Source organism: Lichenostomus cassidix, chromosome 11 (genome assembly GCF_008360975.1).
Source record: "Lichenostomus cassidix isolate B80296 chromosome 11, HeHo_3.0, whole genome shotgun sequence".
Lineage (NCBI taxonomy): Eukaryota > Metazoa > Chordata > Aves > Passeriformes > Meliphagidae > Lichenostomus > Lichenostomus cassidix.
In genome coordinates this window covers 18,624,221-18,648,633 of record NC_139492.1, presented here as the reverse complement: position 1 = coordinate 18,648,633, position 24,413 = coordinate 18,624,221, and the positions used below count along the sequence as shown (strand labels likewise).

Here is a 24,413-nt window from a genome sequence, read left to right as displayed (position 1 = left end):
GATAGAAGGTTTAAACCACAATTTGCCATGCACTATATCAGCATTCTTATTTCAGCCAGCTAATCACCAAGGCTTGCTGGGTTTGACCAAGTATTTCAACCCTTTTGTTACTGATGTTATCATAAATGCCACCTGTTGGGTATTCAGAATTTGATTTGTCTTGCAGTTGTCATTTACTGTTGAGCACTTTTGAATCTCAGTTTTCTCTCTTGAAATGTGTCACTAATATTTCCACCCCTCATTCCATGTGCTGGCTGCTGGGGCTGCTGGAGAGCAGTTCACAACTCTGGAGATGTCACACGAGAAATAACCTCACCCTTGTCTCAAGGATGGGATAGTCTGTGCCTTCTTTCTCAATTTTTATGTACCTGTTCAGTGTAAAAAGCATGAACTTCTCAGAATGGCTTTTGTGGTGCTGAGGAGGAGCACACAAAGGAAAGCACCCAAGGTGGTGTGAGATAAAATCCAATAGTGTCAGCACATTCCTGCAGCTGTCACTCAGCTCTGCCATGCTGCTGGGCCTTTCTCTAAAGGCTTTATCAGGTGCTCAGAGCTGCAAATGCCCCAGCAGCCACTGCAGGAGCAATCAGGAGATGGTGCTGCTGAAAGACCCCCGAGCTGCACAAAGAGATTTACTCTTATTTAGGACAGCTCCAGGAACAGAAGCTGCTCCTCAGTCTGGGGCTAAATTGGTCTGAAATGAAACAGAGATGCCCTGTGGTAGCTGAGAGGACCCTGTGGCCTCTTTGCTTTCTCTCTGGTGCTTTCTGGCAGCCAACAGCAGGCAGCAGGGTCTGTTCCCCTTTGCTGAGACAGCCCTGACAGATGTGAGTGTTGGACAGGGCAGGGAAACCTTCAGCTGCATTTATCTGCAAAGTGTCACAGCGTATCACTTTGAAAGACTAGACTGGGAGAACTTTGCCTGGGTGCTATGCAGTTAATGATAGGCTTTTGTGAGCAGTGCCCTGAAGAAAATGAGTTTGCAAGCAGGTCAATGCTTGTTATTATTTTTTAAAATTATTTGTTTTTCCTTTAGCAACAATATTTTTGATTGTGTAACAGTATTTCTAAACATAGCACTTGTATTTTGTGTCCAGGCTGAGAGATGTAAACTGTGTGGTTTTTAATAAATATGTTTTTCTTTGCTGATCTCAGAGGTTTCTGAGAGAATCTCGTGCTGTCAGAAAAATACTGACATACATCAGGCACCAGACTTCCTTCTTTACTGTGCAGGTAAGGTGGCTGTTCCTGTATTGTGGAATCTCCAGACCTGCCATTCCCTAAAATTTATTTGTATTCTTCTAAAGAATTACAATCCCTTTGACACTGTTCTTCATTTACTCTTTGCCCACATTCTGAAGATTTTAACATGTTAATATGCTAATATGGTAAATATGGTATTAAGCCCTGTTTCTATTTCCTTTTCCTCTTTCCTGCCTAGACTGCAAGCAAATAATGCTTTTAAAGACCCTCATTTGCTATTTTTGGTCATTCATTGCTGCCAGGTTGCTGCTTACCTTGCCAACGTGGTGTGGCAAAGGTGAATCAATCTCTTCTTTGATGTGCATTTGGTTCCAGATCCAATCTCTCTTCTGGCGTCTGTGACCAACATCGTTTGAGCAAAGGTTTGGGGTTGTTTTCTGACCTCCTGTGTCAGCAAACACTGCAGCCAGGAACAATGAGAAAAGTACAATAAGGGGGCTCATCTTCTTCTGTAGCCTAGAAAGTAATGTAGAAATGGAAAAATATAAATAACAACAGCATCAGACTAAGCAGAGAGAGCACGTGTGGAAATGCAAATGGACATTCCTTCTGCAGGGAAGGGTGCTCACTTTATTTCTTTTCATTTGCCTCAGCATCAAAATTTGAAGGCTTCTTCCTTCTAGAAAACAGTTTTAGCTGGATGACAGCTGTAAAAACCAACAAAAAGTATTTCAATTAAATAAGAAGTGAGCTTTGAATGCGGGTATAAAAGCCAGCATCCCCTGAGTGACTGTCACTGCTCTGAGCAGCAGATTCAGAGCTGAGATCCCCATTGTGCACAGGGGGCACCATGGCTGAGCTTGAGTTAACTGCACTTGAAATGAAATGTTCCAGCTTGACAAACCCAAATGCAGTGCTTTGACATGCCCTGACACAAAATATGCTGTAGTCAATATCTTCATGTGGAAAATATTGATTTAGAATAAAATCTGGGGGGTTTTTTGGTGGAAAAAGTGATTCGTGTGAAATTTTCAATCAATTCCAAGTACAATACACCAAATTATCTTTTTTTAAGAGCTCAGTTATTGATTCAACTCCTTGTCTTTTGAAACTTTTGAAGACACCCATAAAGTTCCTCTGTCTCCTGCTCTCAGGCTTTAAGATCTGCAAAATGAGAATTTGTGAAATGATTTTCAGGTGAAACCATGTTTTTGCATCTTGTGTTAATATTAGCAAACTTTAGGCCTGACTTTCATATCAGAGGAGTAATTTTAATCTATCAAAGCAGATTAATTTTCTTCCTAAATTTCCCTTTCCCGATATAAAGGACTGTCAGGGAACTTTTACACTCAAGTAATCAGACTTTAAATTGCACATAAATGACTTTCCATTAGCTTTTAGGGGCTGTCAGCATGCACATCAAAAATAAACCCCTTAATTGTGATGAGAAGTTGACATCACACAGGTTGCTGGATGCCAGATTAAATTAATATTTTCGTCAGGAAGGTGCTGAGACGTTTCCAAAATTACTCTTTGGTAACCAGGCAATCAGTGTTATCCTGTGGTGCAGCATCATTGTCGGTTAAAAAGATTTTCTTTAACATGAAATGTTGCTTTCCTGTCCTTTTCTCTCTCCCACATTGTTGTACATAAACTGAGGAACATTCCTCCTTTGTGGCTGTGTAGGAAGTGACCGAATAAGGTGGCTTTGAAGTTGTTTTTTAAAAGATAAAGCTGTGTTTTGTACAGTTTTCTGGATTCAAACAAAGCCTTTTGATTTAGCCAGTTTTTTCTATTCTATGCACTTTGCTCGACACTGAATATTTTTAGAAAAATGAGTAAGATTTAGTTGTTTTTCTATGCTTTATTTTTGTGGATGACCATTACTACTGGAAACTGGAGGGCAGTGATATGATTCTGTTGTGATTGCATAAGTGTGATTTCTATCCATAAAACTACAAAACATGATAACCAAAGGAAGCCATTGGACAATGCCAACCAGCACAGGCTGAGGCTTTGCAAAAAACCAGATTGTGGTGTTTAAAAAGTCCTTTTCTCTTGCTGCTATGGTGAGTGAAGCTTTCCTGTAGTGCTGAGCTGCTGCATGGAAGATTTAAACCAGAAAGTGTTGACTGAATCTATTTCGATATATCTGCATTTCAGCTGAAACTTTAGCTACCCCTCTCACTCAGCAGGTCCATCTCTGTGTAAATTTCAAGGTGGTTTCAGTTCCTTTAACTCCTCACTGATGGATTCCTTATTAACACTTGCTCAGCCTTGGGGAAGTGAAGGTTCCTTTGGCAGTGGTTTGGTGCACCTTGGCTGCCATCAGGCACTGCAGGGCAAACACAGACTGAGACTGGAGAGCCTCTTGCAAAAACTGATTTCTGATTTCCCTTTGGCACCTTTCAAGCTACTCCTTTTGGGAAGATGCCAGTGCACTCTGGAGCTCTGTGCTGGCTCCTCTCTGGAGGGGCATGGGAGGTGCTTTGCCCTGTAGGACAGGCTGACCCTGGGGACACTTCCTCCATGGCACCTTTTCCTTTTGGCAGCCTTTGCTGTCGAATCTGTCACTGAATTCCTCGGGATAATCCGGAATACCCTTCCCTGGGAGCACAGCCAGAGCTGCTGGAGCAGGGCACTGTCCTGGTGGCAAGGCCACATGCCATGGGTACCAACTCTTGACTAGCTCTACTCAATACTCAATGCTCTCTCTTCTCTGCCCAGGGCAGTTCTCCTTCCCAGCACTTCTCACCCAAAGCTCCAGAGGCAGCAGCAGCAGGAGGACATTGCCATGCCTGAATGCATTCTCATGGAGCCACAAGGGAGAACATTTCTGAGGGATAATGGGATCATTAACAGGTGGGGATCAGCTTTTCCTTCCTCCCTGTGTCTGCTGGGGCAGGCAGGACTGAGGGGAGGGTATCTGGTGCTCCCTTGAAGCAGTGACCCCCCAGGTCCCAGCACAGCTTGGGAAAGCACATGGATCTCCTGGATGCTGCCACTCTACCCTGCTCTGCCCTACACATCCTCCAGTTATCCCTCTGTCCCTGCCTGATTGGCACAACAATTCCAGCTTCTTTCAGCCTAATCAGGGACCAGAAATGCTCCTGAAAGTTAGCAGGGGAATGGTTTATTCAAGCAGCTGAGTTTCTTGCTTTACTCCTAAATTTTCTTCTAGCAATTGATGAGTTTTCCCACCCATATTATTCATTTTATGTATTGAATTATTTTAGCAAATAACTCGTGGTCTGCAGGGTACTATAGACAGTTAACTGAGAAATTCTGGTATTCAAAGTGATTTATGTGACACCTGACTCATATAGTGCAGTTTCTTCTTCCAGACTGGGAGTAATTATTAAAAAAGTGTCGGGTGGAGATACAGACAATACTGTACTAATTAAAAGTTTGCTTTTACAAGTTGTTTTGGTAAATAATCAGCTGTAAAGGTGATGAACAGCTGATATAAATACAGTCTCCATGTAATGAAACCACAGTGGATGAAATATTCTTATGATCATTTTTTTTTTCTTTTTGTTTTTTTTTTCTTTTCCTGGCATTTGCCTCTCACCTAGTTTACTTCTCTCTCTAAAAGTGTATATTAATGCTTATGCAAGGTTAGTTTAGTTGGCAAAGAAATTTCTTCTATGCTTGTATATTAAATACAGGTTAAATCATGCTTCTCTACAGAGATTTTAGGAAATAAGGGACAGTTGCCTCTGACAGGACGTATTTTTCTGGTTGATCATACTAAAACCTTATACTTGGAGAATTTTTCAGCATCCAAAAAACCCAAATAGTGGTAGAGTGGTGATAATGAACATCCTGAGAGAGAAATTTGCTTAAAATGGCTGCCATACACAAGAAAAGAAACACATTTGAAAAGGGTTGTGTTCGTGTCGCTGAGAAAATTTGCATAACTGATTGTGAGAAAGGCTGGAAATGAAAGATTAGTTTTTCTTACTGGAATCTGAATGATGTAAATAAAAATGAAAAAACCCATACAAAAAATTAGGCTTTCACGGAGTAGACAGCACTGCAAAATTATTTTTCAGATGCAAAAACTCTACTTTGATAGGCTATCTAAACACCTCCAAATCTGTTGTGCGCAGTGAAACTGTGGCAGATACAGAGAGCAGAACCCTACCTGTCTCAGGTACCAGAGTGACTCTGAACAGCCTGAACACACAGAACCCATTGGAACATTAATTTCTCATCCATGTGATGTGTAGGACCAAAAGCAAACATGTGAATGCAGTGAGCCCTGAGAAACAGAAAGTTAACACACCAAACACAGGAGGGGGATAAATGACCTTTTTTCTTTGTGGAGCTGAAGTTTTGGCGAGCAGGTAGAACATTATTAAAAGAAAATAACCTCAACAATCCTTAATGCTGCCTTTCAGGGGCCATAAAAAGCTGTGCAAACCTGAGCTGATAAAGCTCCTGGTGTCTCTGTGAGAAGCCCTGCAGGCAGATCAAAAGCTTTATCCCTTCCAAAAGGGCACTGGGAGCACAGAGCCCTGCAATGTGTTTGTGATGCCCTGGCAGGGATCAGGGGCACGAGCACAGCAGTGGCAGGGTTGGCTGTCCCAGTTCCCCCAGCTCCCAGCACCCAGAGCAGCAGGCAGAAGTGTTCCCAGCTGTGCTTCCAGCTGTGGGTGTTACCTCCACTCCTGTTCCCCTCCATCCATGGCATGAGCTGGATCCTGCTGAGCTGCCGGCGCTCCCTGGGACAGGAGCTGAGGGCTCTGGTGACACCAGGGACACCAGTGACACCAATGACACCAGTGACACCAATGACACCAGTGATACCAGGAATTGGGGAGGATCTCAAACCCAGTGACACCGAAAAAAGCTGGCTAAGGAAATCGTGCAGCGTTTGACTCAGAGTGATCTTTTCATTTTCAGATGTAATCAGTGTCAGGGCAGAACTCAGTGTTTCTCCATGTCTTGTCACATGTCCCCAGCAAGGCACAGCGACCAAAATAGGCTTTTCCTGAGAACACTGTGCTGCTTCTTCTTGTCCAGATTATGAGCTGATTTCAATGGGCCTCGTGCCTCTCTACCTGGACTTGTATTTTTGGTTGTCCTCGTGTTGATTTGATGTGAGAAGTGATTTCCACTGATGACTGAACAGTCTGGAGTGCAAATGCCTGCCTGGAACTGATTCTAAAATGCCATTTTGTATGCAATGCTGGTCCCTTGAAGTAAATAGCCACTTTGATGACTAAACAAACTGGAGTGCAAATGCCTGCCTGGAAACCGATTGGAAAATGACATTTTCTGCATGTGATAGTACCTTCGAATGAATAGACACTTCAGCAATATCTTAAGTAAATATTTAAAAATATCAGTGTTGTGAGAGCACTTTTGCTTCATTCGGTGCTGCTCAGTTCTTGGTGTTGCTGCTGCAGCACTGTATAAACAGCACTGTATGAAATTACAAATAATTGGTGAGGACATAATTCATCACTTCTGATTTTGGCTCCTCAGATATTTTTCCAGGGGAAAAGAGAATGAATTCTAATCTGAAATCACTTTGTGATTTGAGCTTCAGTTTCTGCTAGGTCTGAGGGAAATGTATTAATGATTTTTTTCTCCCTGTCTGTTCAGCTCACCAGAGAATTGTCTCCTGGAGGATGCAAACTACAACTTCATCTCATGGGTGGATGGAATCCTGAGCTAGGACAGATTTTTCTTTTGGAAATGAAGAAATTTGGCCATAAAAGACCTGTAAATACTCGCTTTGTATACATTAAAGGTATATTGCCTTTGTGGAAAGCAGGCAGCCAAATTGGGCTCCCAATCTTCCTGTTATCTTAGATACAGAAATGGGAAAAAAATGGGGGAGGCAAGACCTGGTTTGGTGGTTTTTCCCCTTTTTCTTCTTTTTTTTTCTTTTGAAAGAAACAAAGCCACTTTCCAAGCTAATGAGGGACAACTTGTGCCCTGAAGATGGGTGAGCAGCAGGAATGGATCTGCCCAAAGGTCCTCCCTGAGATCCTGGCACTCCTGCTTGCCTGTCAGTGAGTGCCCTGCTGGCTCCAGGGTTATCAGTCCTGAGAGAAGGCAGAGTGGGAGCTGAAAATCAGCAATGTGTGGTCCAAGAAGACATTGATTGTGAACAGGATGAGTGAGGAAGGAAGATCTTGTTTGTTCCTTGCTGATAAATGTGATTGAGGTGAGAGAGTCCTGTTGGACAGTGACGCAACAAAGCCCAAAATCTCAAAGGTGGAAGCATTTTTAACGTCTGCTGGTTTCTCTCAATTTCCAGTTAACCTTCTCTTAATGTGCATTTTCCAAAAGCTTTCAAAAGCAAATTTGCAGTTTGGAGGGTGCTGTCTATGCTCCTATGTGAGTCTTACCTGATAAAAAATGGATAAAATGATTTATAAAATTATTGAATGTGTGTTGCTGGTGTAGCTTCAGACTCAATTTCCTGTTCACAAATACACATTTGTTTGGCTTAGATCTTGATTTACCTGTAGAGCTCAGAATCAGCTTTGAATTTGGCTCCTGTTAGAATTGAAGAAAAAGTAAAAAAAAAATTTTTCCTGTCAAAATTTGAAAGAGATGGGCTGATAGATTGTGCCTGGTTGTTCTGTGTTATTTTGCTGCCTACAGCCTTTTGTGGATAGTGTTAATTTAAATATGCCTGGGGATCTAAAACCCTTCTGTTTGTGGAAATTGATCCCATGCATGATCTAATGAAAGAAGACCTGGAAGGGCTGTACAGAAGTGTGCAACTTCCACACAGATCAAGAAAAACCTAGAACTTATTTTTCAGTGTTGTGTCAAAAATCTCACCCAGGAAAAGGAGCCATCTGAGAAGGGCTGCTCCTCTGGGTCACACGCTCAAGCTTTGATTCCTATTCTCATTTTTAATCAAATAATTTTCCTGTCAATCTGTAGTAACTTCATTCTTATCTGAGTTTCTTTCTTGCAAATCTGATAATTGAGAAGCAAATTAAATGTATGTTAATATTTCAGTTACTGGACTGCTCATGGACCTTAAAGAAGTACTATTTTGGACTAGCTAAATTAATAATTCTTGAATGACTTGTGTTGTTGAAATGACAGTGCACTCTTGAGCTGAGGGCTGTTTGCTGTGGATGACAGATGTGATGGAGGTAAAACCAATACTTTGAAGTCATTAAAATGAGCAGTGACAGCACAGACTTTCTTCTCATCAGATTGGTAATGCAGCTAATTGTTGTTTTAAGGGATGACTGTTTTTCTATGAGCATCCTGGTGTGACCAGCAAGAAATCCCCAGTCCTGGTAAAGCTGCTGACCTTCTGCCCAGGAGAGAAATCCACGTGAAGGTCCATCAGAGCCACACTCAGTCCTGAGGTGAGCTTTAACAACATTCCTCATTCCCCACTCTCAGCATGCAGATCATGGCTCATGCCAGCTGCAGAATCCCTAGTTTTGCTCGTTTCTCATGATAATGTTAATTGTCACCACAGAAGCTGTAGAGGTACTTGAGAGCTGATGAGAACCAGTTTGAAATGGAAGAGAAAATGCATGAAATGAAATGAAACTGAAATGTTCTGGTGCTGCTCAAGGGTTCTTACCCAGCCTTTCTCCTAAAGCCACTCAATGCTTTACTTTCCCTGATGCATTCCCCAAATGGATTAGAGTTCTTTAAAAAAGTGGAGTTGTCCAGTCTTTCCATGCATAAAGCCTTTTACTTCGTGTACAAATATGTCAGCACGAAATATAACAAGGGATTAAATTCCTTAAGCACAGTGCCCAGTGTAAACACAGCTGCTGAAACAGTTTGAAGCTCATTTGTGATTAAATTATTAAACCCATTTTTGATGCCGTTTCATAGCAAATAAAAATATCATAACCAGAAAATTTTGGCTTTCTCTTAGTTGTTGACAGCACGGATCCCATGGAGTTTAAGGTCACAAACTCCTCTGCTATAGCTCTTTACAGTTTCTGGTCCCTGGGAGCAGCTATATGAAGGCTGAGTGAGGAGCAGGAGGATTCTGGTGCTCAGGGAACATGTTCAAACCCACAGGCAGAGCTGGGGCTTGGTCCAGAATATTCTCACCTCATCATCACTGTGTCACACAGATCCTGTGCTCTGTTGTTTGGAGCATTCTGTTTTTTAAGATCAGAAAGCCCACACTCCCTATGACTGGTATGATTTATTTACTTTGCAGATGTTGCAGGGGTGAAACAAACAGTTAAATGACAGAAAATCTGCTCTTGGCCACATGTCTTTTGAAGATAGTTGCCAAATGCTGTTGAAGCCAGAGCCATTCTGAGGGGTTAACTTTGGGTTAAATGCAGCCCTTCAGCTCTGAAGTGAGCTGATAAGATGGGTGGGATAACCCTGCATGCAGAGTTTGGAACTGCAGACATTTCCCCCTCTGAATTCCTTGCCCAAGATAAAAAGTTAAGAGGAATTAATCCCATCTGGATTAATTATTGATAAAGACAGCTGCTGGAAATAGTGATGAGGTGCCACTGTTGCAGACAGGCAAAGAAATTATTCCTTTCCTTGTATCCAAGAGCTGATTTCAGGGAAGATCAGGTGTACTGGGGCTCTCTGTCTGTTCAGTGACACATTTACATGGCTGTAGATCCAGCTTTGTTCTCCCTTGCTCTGGGCCAATTTCCTTTTGCTTATCCCAAACTGAGGTGGCTCTGGTGGGAGAGAGGGAGGTGCAGATGTCTCAGTGAGCCTCCCTCACACCCACCTCCAGATGGGGTTTGATTTTTGGGGAGCAGGGAGAAAAGGAGAATCCTCCAAAAATTATTTGCTCACTCCAGCGCAGAAGTGGAATAGTTTGGGCACACTGGAGGTGCTTGTGATCATGAAGAAGATTTCTCCAGCCTCTCTGAGCAGAAGCTTTGCTCCCTACAGTAAACTGTGTGCACCTTTCAGGCTGGGTCTGTTTTGGTGTTTCCCCCTGGTTAGCTCAGCTCTGCTCAGAACTTGGCTGGAGCTGCCAGTGGCTGCTTCAGAGTGTGCCCAGCCGAAACAAAAGAAGGTACATACAAGAATAATGCATTGAAGAGCTTTCTCCATTTGCCCTTTGCTTCCACATAAATCCTTAATATCAGAGAGGCTTCCTGGCACAGAGCTCCAGCTGAGTCCCCCTCATTAAGGAAAAGTCCCTCTCCTTTGAGGAACCACTTGCAATAAATAGGATTTTTAAAAAAGTACAATGTAGCTGTGTTTACAGCAGATAAGATTTTTTTTCTCCACATTTTCCTTTAACAAAAGCTCAAGAGCCAAAGTATCTGTCTGGAGCACGAGCATCATGCCCAGGTCACAGTAATTGATATTTACTGCACTAACAGTAATCTGCAGCAGAGAAACCATGCTTAGCTGGCTGTGTGTGCTCATTCCTTTGTCCAGGGTATTCTCTTGGGTAACTGAATGCATTAGTATTTCCTCTGAAAATTAATTTTGTGGCAGATAAAGAAAGCATGTACATATACATAAATCTCTTGTTTTCTCTCTGGGCAAGAGGCTAAAAAAACTGGGTGTGTCTGGATAGATTTTGTTCAGTGTTCAGTATTTTTCTCCCTTTTAAAAATGCCTCATTCAAATGTCAGTTCATTCTTCTCTATTTCCTGCCCTTATCCAACAAGACTTCTAGACCAGTCTTAATTAACTTTAAGACCTTTTATGTCCATCCCTATAGTTACAGTCCTTTCCTGGAACATTTCCATTATTATAATCTCCATGTGTTGTGAGATGATGCAAATGATATTATTACTGTTCTTGTGAATTTACAATGAGCCTTTCAATGGTTTTAGTTACAGCTTAGCTCTTGTCAGGAAAATGTCATCTTTAAATCAAAATAAAACTAGGGACGCAAATTTCCAGTTTAATGTGCTGATAAAGGGAGGCTGGAGAGCCTGAAAATTCAGGCCTCAGACATGGAGAAGCTTAAATAGATGAGGAAAGCTGCTGGAAGTTATGTGACCCTTCTGTGTGGATTTGTTTCTAGGTGGGAGTGGTTGTGATTTAACAAAGATATTTCTTAAACTGAGGTGGAACTTTTTTTCCTCTTTAGAGGCTGTATAAGTGGAACATTTATTTCTGCCACAGCTCACGTTTTAATCACAACCACTGGAAACCCCTCTCTGGTGAGCATGAACCTTTTCATTTTAAGCTGAAGGTCAGTCTGTATTTGGCAGGTGATGCAGCTCATCCTTTCACAGCAGGGAAATGAGGCAATATATTCCACAGAGAAATGTGCCCCTTTCTCCCTGTTTGGGACTGATGGCCAAGTGCAATTCAGCAATTCAGTATCTGTCCTAATTCTAAACTTTCACCAAAGCTGCTGCTGGCAAATGCAGGGTGCAAAGCAAAGGTGTTTGTGAAATGGTGCTGCAGAGGATGGAGCTCTGTGACAGTTCTGTCCCTGGCAAATTCATGACTGTCTTTGGAAAATGAACCCACTACAAAAAGTGTTCCAGTTTTTGTGTCTCTGCTTTCTGCCTTCACTTCTTAATTTCTGTGCTGGGCAAGAGTCTGAGGTGGAGTGCACTGACCATCTGAGGGACACTAAAATGTGCAATAATTCTTTATGCTTTAATGAGAGCCTAAACCCCTAAATTAACAGTACTGAGCAAACAGCCAATATACACTAATTCATTGTAGGTTTGGCTTCCTAGAGGGGGTATTGGAAACTCTGATACATTATTGTTAATATTGATTGCTTGGCCTAATCCTAACATAGAATCATGGACTTGTTAAAGTTGGAAAAGGCCTTTAAGATCATCAAATCATGATTAAACTGGTTGTCCTGCAGATAGACCATATATACCTGCAAGGTAATGACAGCAAAAGCCAGAAAGAGAATGCAAATCTCTTCTGAATTCAGGTCTAGGGCTGGAGGCAGAGGGAAGGAGTAACCCCCAAACAGAATGGAGCCTGAAGCTCTGTGCTGTGGGGATTCTGCTGATGGAGCTGAGCCCATCACAGGAACCATTCCCATCAATGGCAGGATTTCCTAGCATTTCATGACAGCAACACCAGGCCTTGCTCTGCTCAGGCCAAATGTGGTAAGGTAGGCTTTGTGCTCCTCAAGGATTTCCAGAGCACAGATTCACAGCAGATAGCATCAAAAGGAAGGGGAAAAGGAAGACTGAGCATTGCTGAGAAACATGGGCAAAGGCAGGAGGAGGAATTTGAGTGTATCCTCCAGACATGCTGTGGAAGTGGAATTTCCCTTCCCCCTGTCCTGCACAATGCACAAAGGACCCCTGTGTGCTGCAGATAACCCACCTTGTGCTGGGGAGCTCTGCCAGGTGTCAGCAGCACACTGCAGGGGCTGCTGGGCTTGGGGAGAGATGGGCTTGCAGAGAAATGGGTGACTTTGGTGGGGACAAAGCAGAGGGGCCACGGCTGGGTTGTGGCTTTTGAACAGAATGTGAAACAGAAACAGGGGACAGAAGGTGCTGGGGAAATTGGACGGGAACAGAAGGGTCTTGGTGATAACTGGGCTGGGACAATGAAACTGACCTCTTTGGGGTTTGAAAATGAGAAATTTAAAACATTTCTGCCTTTTTGGCTACCTCTAACTACGATGGTGCTCTGTAACTCATTCTAGATTGCAATGTTTGGGCAGAAGAACACTCTTTGCTCTCTGTTGCTCTTTGGGAAGGTACCCATGCCATTTCTGTAATTGGTCCAGGTAACCATGCTTGCCTTTTTCTAAAAGATTTGTCATTTTTCACTATAAGTTCTGGGCTTTCATGGATAACACTTCATAAAGCTTTCACATGCAGCTACTAATCTTTTGTAAGAGTTTTGCTGCCTGTCTCACACAAAAACCCTTGTCTGGAGAAAAGTTTTCCAGAGTGTCTGTTCACCTCTTGACTGTTTCTGGTTTACTGATAGTAAACCTTTACTGGAATATTCTCTGAGCACCAAAACTGAAGTGTAGGCAGTGCAATGGATGGATAAGTTGTCCTTGTGCTCTCCTCCTGTCTTTGCCAGCCCTGGAAATCTCAGGTCTTGAACTACTCCAGGCCCTGTAAATGTCCTCATTAGCACCTGGGAGGGCTGAGCCCCAAATCTGCCTGCCTGCCCAAGAAATGTGTTCAGCAGCAAATTACAGATCAGACCCATGGCACAAACATACATTTCAGGGCTAGGAGAGAACTTACTGAACATATTCAGCAGAAGCTTGCATTCTAAATACAGCTAGTTCCATTCCTATTGACAGATCTGAAATTCAGATGCAGATGAGTGAAAATCAAATGAAAGGGGCTAATTTGTATTCCTGCGCTGAAGAACTGCAAATGGGTTCTTCCCAATTTTTTATTAACTTTTGATATTCCAAGGCCAGTCTTGCTGCAGAGTTCAGGAGGGGCAGTGGTGAGTGGTGGGATGAGGAATCCATTCTGTGCAGGGCTCTGGGGCAGCTCAGGCTGAGCCCTGGGGTGGGAATGGTTGGAGCCCCAGGAAAGGGGCTGAGAGCTGGCACTGGCTCTGGGCACAGCAAAGGGCACAGGTGGCACAGCCAGAGATGGGGCAGGAGCTGAGAGCTCGGGAGGAAGAGCAAAACTGTGGCACACTTGGGCTGTGAGGGGATAAAAGCCCAGGGATTCTTTGCTGGGATCCCTCCTCGAGGCACCAGCTTGGGCTGTTCTGTGTCACTGCACTATAAATAAATGGCTTTATGGAATGAGGCATCTGGGACTCTGCCCTGGGAAAACTGGGCTGGAGCTGGGAAGGAATCCTGGTCTGGTTGAGGGTGTGTGTGTGTGGAACCAAGCAGGAGCTGTTGGGCTCTGGAGCTGTTGGGGTTGCAGCCCTGGCAGTGACAGTCTGGGGGCCAGAGTGGGACTGTCTGAGTCCCTCCTGGATGGTTGCACAGGGGAGTTTCCTGAGCAGCTCTGCCTTCATTTTGCACCCCTTTATCCCCAGCATTCTCGGTGGCACCCCTGGTTTGCAGGGCTCTGGGCTGAGGACAGCTCTGTTGAGCATCCCTGAGAGCTCCTCAGCAGTGGAAGTGGTGGCTCCTGGTGATGGCAGTGACTCTGGAATCTCTTTGCTGTGTTTGCAGGGGAAATACTCCTGCAGGGTCCTGCAGGGAAACCCAAAGGGGGTCAGGCAAACTCACACCATGGATCAATTGAGTCTGCAGCTCTGGGCTTGCCCAGGTCTGCTCTCCTTCAGCTCTTCAAGGGGAGCTGTTCTGGTGGCTGAGCTGGACACCTCTCTGTCCTGCACCTCCCCAGTCTGCACAAACCATCCCTGGCTGCTGTGCTCAGGGGAGGAAGGGAAACCATTCACACCAGTGCTAAACTTTGAGGGGTTTTTGGTTTGTGAACCCACAAGGATAACAAGGCAAACACATTTGTTTGAAAAAAAAAGACACCAAAATAATTTCATGCCTAACAAATTTCTCACAAAACCAGGGAACCTCTTATTTTCTTCTTGGCACTAACACTGGAACCTCTGAATTAAACTTCTAGAACCTGAGCAAAACCTGGAATTATGATGAAAATACAATGGAGAATCTGTGCAGAAAGCTTGGATGTGTGAAATAATCAGTTACCTCGATTCTGTGAACCTCTGCTCTTTTAGAAAATATAAAGAATTGTCTGGTCTGATTTAAACCTGCAGTTCTGTAGACACATACCCTGACAAGAAAAGAATTTTATGAAAGTTTTTCTATTTCCAATTTGAAATATTAATTGAAGTAATTGATTTATGGCTGGACAGTGAAGTCCTTTGTTCCATAAGTGATGTAAATCAGAGCAATTTCTAAGCCATGCCCCGTGATTTTTACCTGTATCCTGTTTTCAGAGCAGTTTCCCCCAGCAGAGGCAGGATGTGAGGCAAAGCTGGCAGCAGAGCTGTTAACTCTGCCCTGCCTCAGCTGCCTCTGTGCCCCACATGCAGCACTCAGAGAGCTCATGGCCATGCTCTTCTTCCAGGACACAATTTCAGTGTTAACATTTGTTTGAAAAATGTTTGAAAACCAGTTTTATGGTCTTCTGTTAAAGAGCAAAGCTTTGGGAAATGCTTCCTGTTGCATTGCAGTGCAGCTGTAGCAGCCTGAAAAATAACCCCAGGTTTGTGGGTTTGTGGGCAAAGGAAGAATGTTTTTTTAATTGAATTTGTCCTTTGCTTTCAAATTAATTTGTTTTATTGCTTGTAGTTTCACATTCTTCTCTACAGTATACTGTACTATTCTGAGGCTTTCATATGCTAAATTAATCCTGTGTCCTTTTCTCCCATGGGTCACCCTTTACTGAAGGATAAAAAGTACCTCCTGAAGATACCAGAGATAAATTTCAAGTCAGCATTCCTATGATTTGTTTCTGGTATATGGGTTGTTGTTACAAGGCACAAATTAACCCAAGATGAGAAGCTTTTGTAAATCATTGGAGCATCCTTGCCTTTGTCTAATATATTTTCCTACATGAACATCTATAATAGTGTGTGCTTTTACAAATGCTGATCCAATGATTTATATTCAGAGGAGGCAGGGACACATTGATTAACTATACCTTTGTTAACTGCAGTAGCAGCCAACTTGGAATGTTTTTGGGAGCTAAGAATGGAAGAGATTTTTCTCACAGAAATTCATCTTCTTCCATATCTTTTTTCCCTTGCATTTCTTTCCTTCCTTTATCTTTATTACAGCGTGACAGCCAGCACAGTAAGGTGCTGTGCACACTGACAGTCCCACTATTGCAGAACAGATTTCTTTCAGAAAAACCAGGATCAGTTCATCTCTTATGCACAAATGCTTTGTCTCTGCAAGCTGTACAATGAGCTCGTTAGTTCAGGGACCTGCTACACTGGCTCGAGGAAAAGATAAAAGCCTTTTCAACCAACTTTTTGTGCCAAGCCACTGCTCATAAAACAACTCATCAGAAAAGATAAAGGGTCTTTTTGAACCACTGAGATCAAGAAACCTCTGAAATAAGAATTGCTGGTCTTTTAGAACAGGGTCTGTAAAACCTGGCACTCCAGGGTTGGGGTGTTAAAGTACCTGGGATGCTTTAAACTTGGGATTTAGGAGACCAAATCAGTGACCTGTTTGTGTAAACTCCCCTCTCAGTTTTAAACAGATATGCCAGAGCTGGCCAGGGAGCAAGGTGGCTGTCACCTCTTGGTCCTGGGCACAGAGCAGGCTGTTACCTCTTGGCCCTGGGCACAGCAATGCCACCCACCTTAGAGACAGACACCAAATCCACCCCCACCTCAATAAAACATTGGCATCCAAGCATAGCCCAGCGCAGCCCTGCTCACTGCAGACAGCCCTGGACCTGCAGCTGCCCACAGCACCAGTAAAAACTCTTCCTAAAGCTTTGCAGGTGCAATTTGCAGCACAATCTCCATCTCCTTTCTGTTGTGAGTGAACACTGGCAACACAATCTAAATATTACAAAGCAATACTCCAAAAAACCATGAAATGTCTCTTTTGTTTAAAACAGACTGAACATGTTGTGGTGTAGCCCGACAAAGCCAGAGGTTTTCCTCTTCCAGAGTCAGTTCTAAACATCTCTGCTGTTTGTACTTCACTTGGTGTGGGTGCCATCAATGTAAGGCCCAAAGGATTTGGTGGATATGTATAAAACTCATAGCCCCTTTGCTGGTATTTCTTAAATTATTTCAGACATGAAAAAATCATTTTGGTGGAGGTAAAAACCCTTGAAATGAACTTCACAGCTGAAGGACAGAAAATGACATTTATCTCTTACCTGCAGCCAAGGTGGCGGAGCTTCGGTTTGGTACCAAATCAGGCAAATGAAACCCACCAGTATCCCAAAATGTGTCAGCAGAATACAAAAAACGAAGATCAAATAGAAAAATCCACTTCTCTTTTCGTTAAGCAATACTGGGAGTGTTCAGCTCTCCAGTCTCCAAGGTTTTCCAGCTGGGAGTCAGCCTTTTCCCATCCTGCATCCCGGCATCCTGTTATTGTTCCAAGTCTTAGTAATACAGTGAGAAAAGGGAGTGGAGGAAACAAGATAAACTTAGCCTTATTATTGCTCTATCTACTTATTTGTTGCTGACTCTAATGAGGGAACTGAATAAAAGGAAATTGGCTCTGAGAGAAACAGCAAAGTTGGTCTGTTATTTAGTATTGTTTGAGAAGGAGTTTTAGAGGCTAGCAAGTATCTGAGTGGTACTTTTGGTGTCTGACACTTGAGCAGCACAGACTATGCCTGTTTTGCACAAACAGGATTTTCAAAGAACTTTGGAAGTGTCCTCTCTACAAGAATTTTTATACCTGGAAACCAAAAAGGTACAGCCCTCCTGTTAATGACATTGGGCTCCTGTTAAGCTCTGTCAGTGTTGGATCCAAAAATGAAGTTTCACAGTATTTCTCACAGGTAAAGTGGAGACCCAAGCAGTTCAGGTGGGCCTTTCAGAAGGAGAAGATATTTGTAATAGTTCGATTATAGTGAGTTCTAAGTTGGGAGAGCACTGAGGGCAGAGAGAAGGGGAAGCTTCAGTGTTAAGCTGAACACAAGGGTGTAGCTCTGGCAGTGTGCAGTACAAATTAAAGAGGATTTTTAAAAACTAAATCATACAGAAGCCAGCTGAGAAGTGCGGGTCTTACTCAAAACTCACTCTTTTGAACCACTTATAATAAATGCAGGCAAATGTTCAATGTATTTTAAATATGGTTTTAATAATTTTAATTATTGAATTAAATTAAATTTTTAGCACTATGCCACAGTTAGATGCTCTCTTGCCCCTGTTTGTCATCACAGCCCAGCACAGATGGTGGCATTGATTTCCTGCCTTGCCAGAAGGCTGAGGTTGGTCAGATTGTTTCACATTTTCATGGTGTACAGCAGCAAATGGCTTCTAAAGGAATTTGTTACATTAATTATTAAAAAAAAAAGGAGACATTTTTCAAAGTCTTGTGTAAGGAACCCACAGAGTCCAGTTTCCTTGCAGGAAAATAAGCTGTTAAATAAGCTGTGTCACTGCTGAGAGAGAAGCAGGGAGATGTTGATAGGAGTTTTCCAGGGAAATGCATTATCTGGTCAGGATGCAGCTCCCTGATAAAGTGGTACCCAGAGCAGGCAAGGGGCTCAGATCTGATCTGCCCTTGCCAGAGGCTCCAGCTGCATTTATCTCTTTGTACCTCTGATATCCCTGTGGGGCCTGGGAGTGAGGGTGGTGTTCAGCTGCTCCAAGGAAAGGAGGAGGGAAGGAATCATCCCAGTGCTCCAAGGGGGAAAGAGAACACCCCAGGGCTCTCTCTGTGTGCCCTGAGGCTAAAGACAACCCCGAGGTTGTCCAGGTCTGTTTTGATGCCTGCTAAATTACCTTCCTACTATCTGATTTGCTTCATCTTCCCCAAAAAGGTCAAGGCAAAAAGTGAGAAAGTTTCTAAAAGCATTTTCCCATGCTCTGCTTCAGAGCTCAATAGAAAGCTGAAAACTATTCATAAATTTAAGAGAAGATCCTTCCACTGAAATTTTAGAGACCTGGTTTACCATCTAAACCCTTTCCATGATGCTTTATAGATTTCAGCTCTGCTGAACTGATTCTGGCTGTGAGGAAAGGTCCATTGAGATGTTTTGGGATGAAGAACCAATTCTTGCAGCCCCCTCCCACCAGCAGTAAAGCCCCTGATGGTTCAGAATGCCCTGTGCCCTCTGGCTGATCACAAACATTTGTTCTGCTGTCCCTCCTAGGCACTGAATGTCACCATGTTTTAAAGCTGCTGACACTAAATTTGGGCAAGTAGGATTTCTTGTAGGTCTTAGACTTTCGGACTTTATCATTGGGGCCAAATCATAAGACTTTGGAAAAATTCCTGGCTCATGCCTTTTGCTAGCCAGAGGGTAATGTTTAAATAATATTATTAATTCACACTAAGTTCTGCTAATGGGAAAAATCCTTTGCATGATCAGACATAATTACCTTTTAGGTGCCTGATTTTGTGTATGAAATATTGTTAAACATTCCAACTTGTGGCAGTGAAAGGAACAGGTAAGAAATGAATAGAAACCTCAGCGTCATTTCCACTGTCTGTGTAACTCATGGATGCAGATGGTGGCATGAACAGAAGTAGCAATAATTATTTACTTGGCATTTCAGTGTTTTTCTGCTGTTCCTTTCTTCAAATGACATCAGGCCTTTTTCATTGGTCAGTTCAGCTCTGCTGTATGAATTTTCTGCCATGTTATATCCAGCTGGATCATTTGCTGGATCGTTTGCTTCTTTCCGCGTGCTTTTCCCGCAGGTGTTCATTAGCTGCTGCTCTGGGACTCTGTGGCACCTGGGTTAGGTATGTCTGGTTCAGATCAGCAGCTCTTTCTATGAAACCTTGGGTTTAGCCTGTGTTATTGAAATGCTGCAGTCTGAGCAATTTGCCAGACTAGTAAAGTTTAAAATAGCCTTCCCTCTTTTGAATGATGGGGTAGAACTCAGCTTTGCTTTAAAGCTGCTTGTGCATAGGTTGAATTTGACATTCCTGGGAATCTGAAGTAATGAGTGTCGTCTTGCTGCTGCTGAGAGGTGCAAGGTGTTCTAATGGGCAGAAACAGAACCTCATTCAGCACATCGAGGCTGTTAGATCTGGCTGCTCTCACTATGCACAGACACCCAAAAATGGGGTAGGGTAAGTTACTGGGTTGATAGTTGCACAGAATAAATGGGAGATTAAAGCACCTTTCTTCAGAATTGTATTTTGTCTGTTGCTGAGGAGATTGGTCAGATGATCTGGAGCTCCAGTTTCTCTCCTTGCTTTATCCCCAGCAAAGGAAACTCAACTGTGGTTACAGCTCTTGGTTACAGCTGCTTTCAGGTGTTCACTGCAGTGCTTGTTCACTGTCCCATCTGATCAGTGCTCCAGGAAGTTTTCCTCAAAGAATTCATGGAAAACATATCTGTAGGAACAAGTTCATTGCTTTCCTAACCAGCACAAATCCCAGCAGAGTGGATAAAACAGCCCATGCCTTTCACTGAGTGAGAGTTTTCCTTTTCTTCTCAAGTAATTTGAGTTATGGTGAAATTCCTTAGGATAAATAAGCCCTTCTTGATAAGCACAGTCATCAAAACCAAAGACAGCTATTGACACAGCTGCAACTAATAATCTTTTAATTCTTGTCCTACTATCTGACTCTCGCTAGGGAAGGGTTTTACCCTTGGCAGTTCAGCCCAAGAATGCTTTTGTAAGAGTTTATAAAAGTTAGACTTAGTAGTCTGTCTTGCTAAAGCCAGCACATTACAGGCTCTGTGCTAGGGAAAGGCTGCCAAGATTGGGAATTCAGGCACAGCAGTAATACTGTGTCAGGATTTTTCTGACCAGTTACAAAATATGGTAGGGGAGAGCACAGTCTTTCCTTCAGTTATAAAAATAAACCCCAAATGCTAATTTTGAGCAGCTCAGCTAGTCATTGTAAAATCCCTCCAATTGGAAATGTGTGATTGTATCTGACTGTTGTCTGCAGCCTCTCTGGAAGCAACATTACTTAAAGTTTAAAAAATAACAAGTCCTGCTCCATGTGGAAGGCATAATCTCTGCAGCACGTTGTGTTGTTCTTTCTGGGCCTTTAATCAGGGCAGTGCAGTGCTCTTAGTCATTTCCACTTGGTCATTGCCTTCCTTTCTGTCACAGCTTGAGGTGTGCATCCTGGAGCGGGTCTGACTCGGCTTCCTTTTGTCAGGTTCCTTAAACAAAAGAATGTTGCTCTGATTTGTTTTTAATTTAAGGTGTATTTGGAAAAAAAAAAAAACCTGCTGAGGAATTTTAGTTAAAGCTGGTGGAATTGGGTGTTTGCTGGGGAAATGTGATAGCACTGCTGAGATGTTTTCCAGAGCACAGTTCTGGCTGTACCATACTCATTTCACTACACCACATCTCTCGTGGAAGGGTCAGTCCTACACCTCTCATCATGGATGAGACCTCTGGCTTCATAAAGACTAATGGCTACAGGGTTTTTTCCCTAAAATGTTCATCAGGAAATGATCCCACATGATCTTGTTGCCTTGTTTGGAAATGACAGGAAAGAAGAGATAGTACAAAACGCTCCCATATTGTACTCAAACTCTGTAATACTCTGAGCAGAAGCTGTAAAATGGAACTGCGTCACCACTGAACTGAAGGGAGGAGTCATGGATCCCTTTGATGTGTTCACTGAAGACACAATACACAGGGATTTGGAACAACAAGCCTGCAGGCTGACTTTGTCACAGTAACCTTTACATGTGATTTCAGTTGGAAGAACAGGTCAAGTGTAGAGGTATGAAGCTGATAAAAAGTTTTCCATGAATGTTTTTGATAAACCATCTTGATTTCAGTGAATTTTTTTCTTTTAACCCGAAGAACATATCAATTTTAATTGGATGCCCCTTAAAATAGAAACCCAAACCAACACATTCTCTTCTTAAACAAAAGGGGTGAAAATTCTCACCTTTCATTCATACACTCTGTTGGTTGTTTGTTGAAGCAGCCCAGCTTTCACCTCTGACTGGCAGCAGAAATGGGAAGCTCATGTTTTGGTGCAGAAGAGGTTCTCTCTGCTGTGCCAGGTCTGAAGTCAGAGGGATAACACCTATCTGAATTTTTGGTGAAGTCTGCAGTGCAAACATTCTTTATTTCTGTGGTATTAATTTAAAATAACCCCAGAAGCAGAGTGTGCAGAGCTGATGGAGCTGCTGGGGCAGCAGGGGCTGCTGAGGTTTCCCTCTGTGAGCTCCACCCAGGGCTGCTCCAAACCCTGTGCTCCTGTCCTGGCTGGGAGGGATCAGGCAGGACCAGGGCTATGATGGCCTCTTCCCTTTTCTTCCTGCACTGTTTACACAACTGTTTGCCCCTCCTGGTCCTGGCTTTCCCATGGCATTCTCCCCATTAATGGGTCAGCCTGCAAGCTCCTGACTTCAGCAGTGGGGTGACAGGGCAGAGGATCTCAGTCCCTACACTCAGCAGAACTGGTCCTTTGATTGTTATGCAGCTAAATGTCTGCCAGGAAGCTCTAAAACAGAAGAAGATTTTTAACTGGTTGAAATAATGTTGATTTTTTTTTTTTTTAAAAAGACTGAAACCTTTTTAAAAAACCTTTTTTTAAAAAGACTGAAATTTTTATGCCTCTCACTGTTCTATGAGAGCTCCAGGAGAGAGAAACAGTCAGACTGTTGCTTGAACTGCAACCTATATACCAAATAATCATTCCAGACATAGGAGAGCTGTCATCCCAAAAGCTGCAGCACACAAATAGCTCTGCTGTGCTGAGATTCATGTGGCTACTCAAGTGCAGAAGGAGTTTAATCCTGAGGGAAGATTTTACAGCACTGAGGTGAAAAGAGCAGGGTGCAGCACAGGGCAGGTCACCCACTTGGCTGGGGTTGCCTTCAGGGCTGTTGTTCACCCTGGTGTCCTTCCCACTGCTCTGTGTCCCTTTGTAAACTGCCAGAGAGGGAACGTGCCTCGCTGGGGCTTTGTTCCAACGAGGCCAATAAACCAGTTCCTGAAGGGAAATGGCGTTTACAGGATGTGAGATGGCTCAGATCTCAGATGCTTTCCTTGATGCCCCTTGAAGTCTCTAGATTTTCCTTTCATGTCCTCCCACTGAGCTGCTGAGCCCAGTGATTCAATCTCCACGTGTGCATTCCAAGGGAGGTCAGGCACTGACGTTGGTGTCTCCTGAGCACAGCTCACCCTCCTGCCCCTGCTTTGGCCGTGTGGGGCTGGAGCTCTCTGGATGTTGTGGAACACACAGAATCACAGAATGAACTAGGTTGGACAAGACCTTTGAGATCGTCAAGTCCAACCTCTGACCTACCACCTCCTCATCAACTAAACCATGGCACTGAGTGCCACATCCAGTCATTTTTTAAACACGTCCATGGATGGTGCCTCCACCACCTCCCTGGGCAGACAATTCCAGTGCCCAATCACTCTTTCAGTGAAGAATTTTTTCTTGATATCTAATCTAAACTTCCCCTCCACAGTCCTCCTAAGACTGAGTCCTCTTGTTCTGGCAGTTGCCTGGGAGAAGAGGCTGACCCTCATTGGCTACAAGCACCTTTGAGGTAGTTGTAGAGAGTGATGAGGTCACACAAACACACAGAAACACAAACTCAGGCACACACACAGATACAGAATCACACAATCACACAATCACACAATCACACAATCACACAATCACACAATCACACAATCACACAATCACACCATCAACCAGGTTGGAAAAGACCTTTGAGATCATCGAATCCAACCTGTGTCCCAACACCACCTTGTCACCAGACCATGGCACTGAGTGCCACATCCATCCTTTTCTTCAGCCCCTCCAGGGATGGTGACACCACCACCTCCCTGGGCAGCCCATTCCAATGTCCAATCACTACTTCTGTGAAGAACTTCTTCCTAATGCCCAACCTAACCCTCCCTGGTGCAGATCAGGCTGTGTCCTCTTGTTCTGTCCCTTATTTCCTGGGAGCAGAGCCTGATCCCCCCTAGCTGTTCCCTCCTGTCAGGGAGGTGTGCAGAGTGAAGATGTCTCCCCTGAGCCTCCTCCAGGCTGAGCCCCCCCAGCTCCCTCAGCTGCTTCTCACAGGACTTGTGTTCCAGACCCCTCACCTTGCTGCCCTTCTCGGGACACGTTTGAACATCTCAATGTCCTTCCTAAATTGGGGGGATCAGAGCTGGACACAGCACTCGAGGTGTGGTCTCAGCAGTGTCCAGCACAGAGAGAAAATCATTGCCCTGGTCCTGCTGCCCACAGTTGGCTGATACAGACCTGGGGCCATTTGCCTTCTTGGCCATGTGGGCACAGCTGGCTCAGGTTCAGCCTGCTCACACTCACACACACACAAACACACAAAAACACACAAAAACACACACTCACTCACACAGACAAACTCTGTCTCCTGTGCCACAGCTGTGCTCCTGCCTGGCACACTGTGCCAGCCCAGCTAGTGTCACCTCTCCATTGGGACTGCCCAGCTCTCCCTGCCATCTGCTCCCTACGTTTCCCTGGCTGTGAGTGGCTGGGACACCCGATGATCCATGTGGGAACCATGATGGGCAGGGCAGTGCCAGACCTGGGCTCCAGATGTGCACAGATCCCATGTGACACTCCATGGTTCTCCACACAGATCACATGGAGCCCACTGGCAGCTTGCTGCCACCCTTCTCCCAAGGGCACAGGGTTTCAGATGGGTTTGTGTTGTTTGAGTGCTCATGGGGGGAGGAAAGAGGTGATATACCTTCTCCAAAAGCTGGTGGAGGAGCTGAACACTTGCCA

At 43.8% G+C, this 24,413-nt stretch overlaps 1 protein-coding gene across 2 annotated transcripts in view; it reads right to left on the bottom strand.

Annotated features, from left to right (window-relative positions):
- CDH5 (cadherin 5) overlaps positions 1-17,119 on the bottom strand; it is a 28,276-nt gene extending 11,157 nt beyond the window's left edge. The window contains exons 1-2 of one of the 2 annotated variants that reach the window (XM_085072006.1): positions 16,902-17,119; positions 1,518-1,719 (exon numbers count right to left, since the gene is read on the bottom strand). In XM_085072006.1, the coding sequence (XP_084928132.1) occupies positions 1,518-1,706 (189 nt within the window). In that variant the 5' untranslated portion in view covers positions 1,707-1,719; positions 16,902-17,119. Of the gene's footprint in view, positions 1-1,517; positions 1,720-5,868; positions 5,999-16,901 lie in introns of those variants that run through there. The other variant, XM_085072005.1, reaches the window with a different exon arrangement.
- Positions 17,120-24,413: the final 7,294 nt, after the last annotated feature.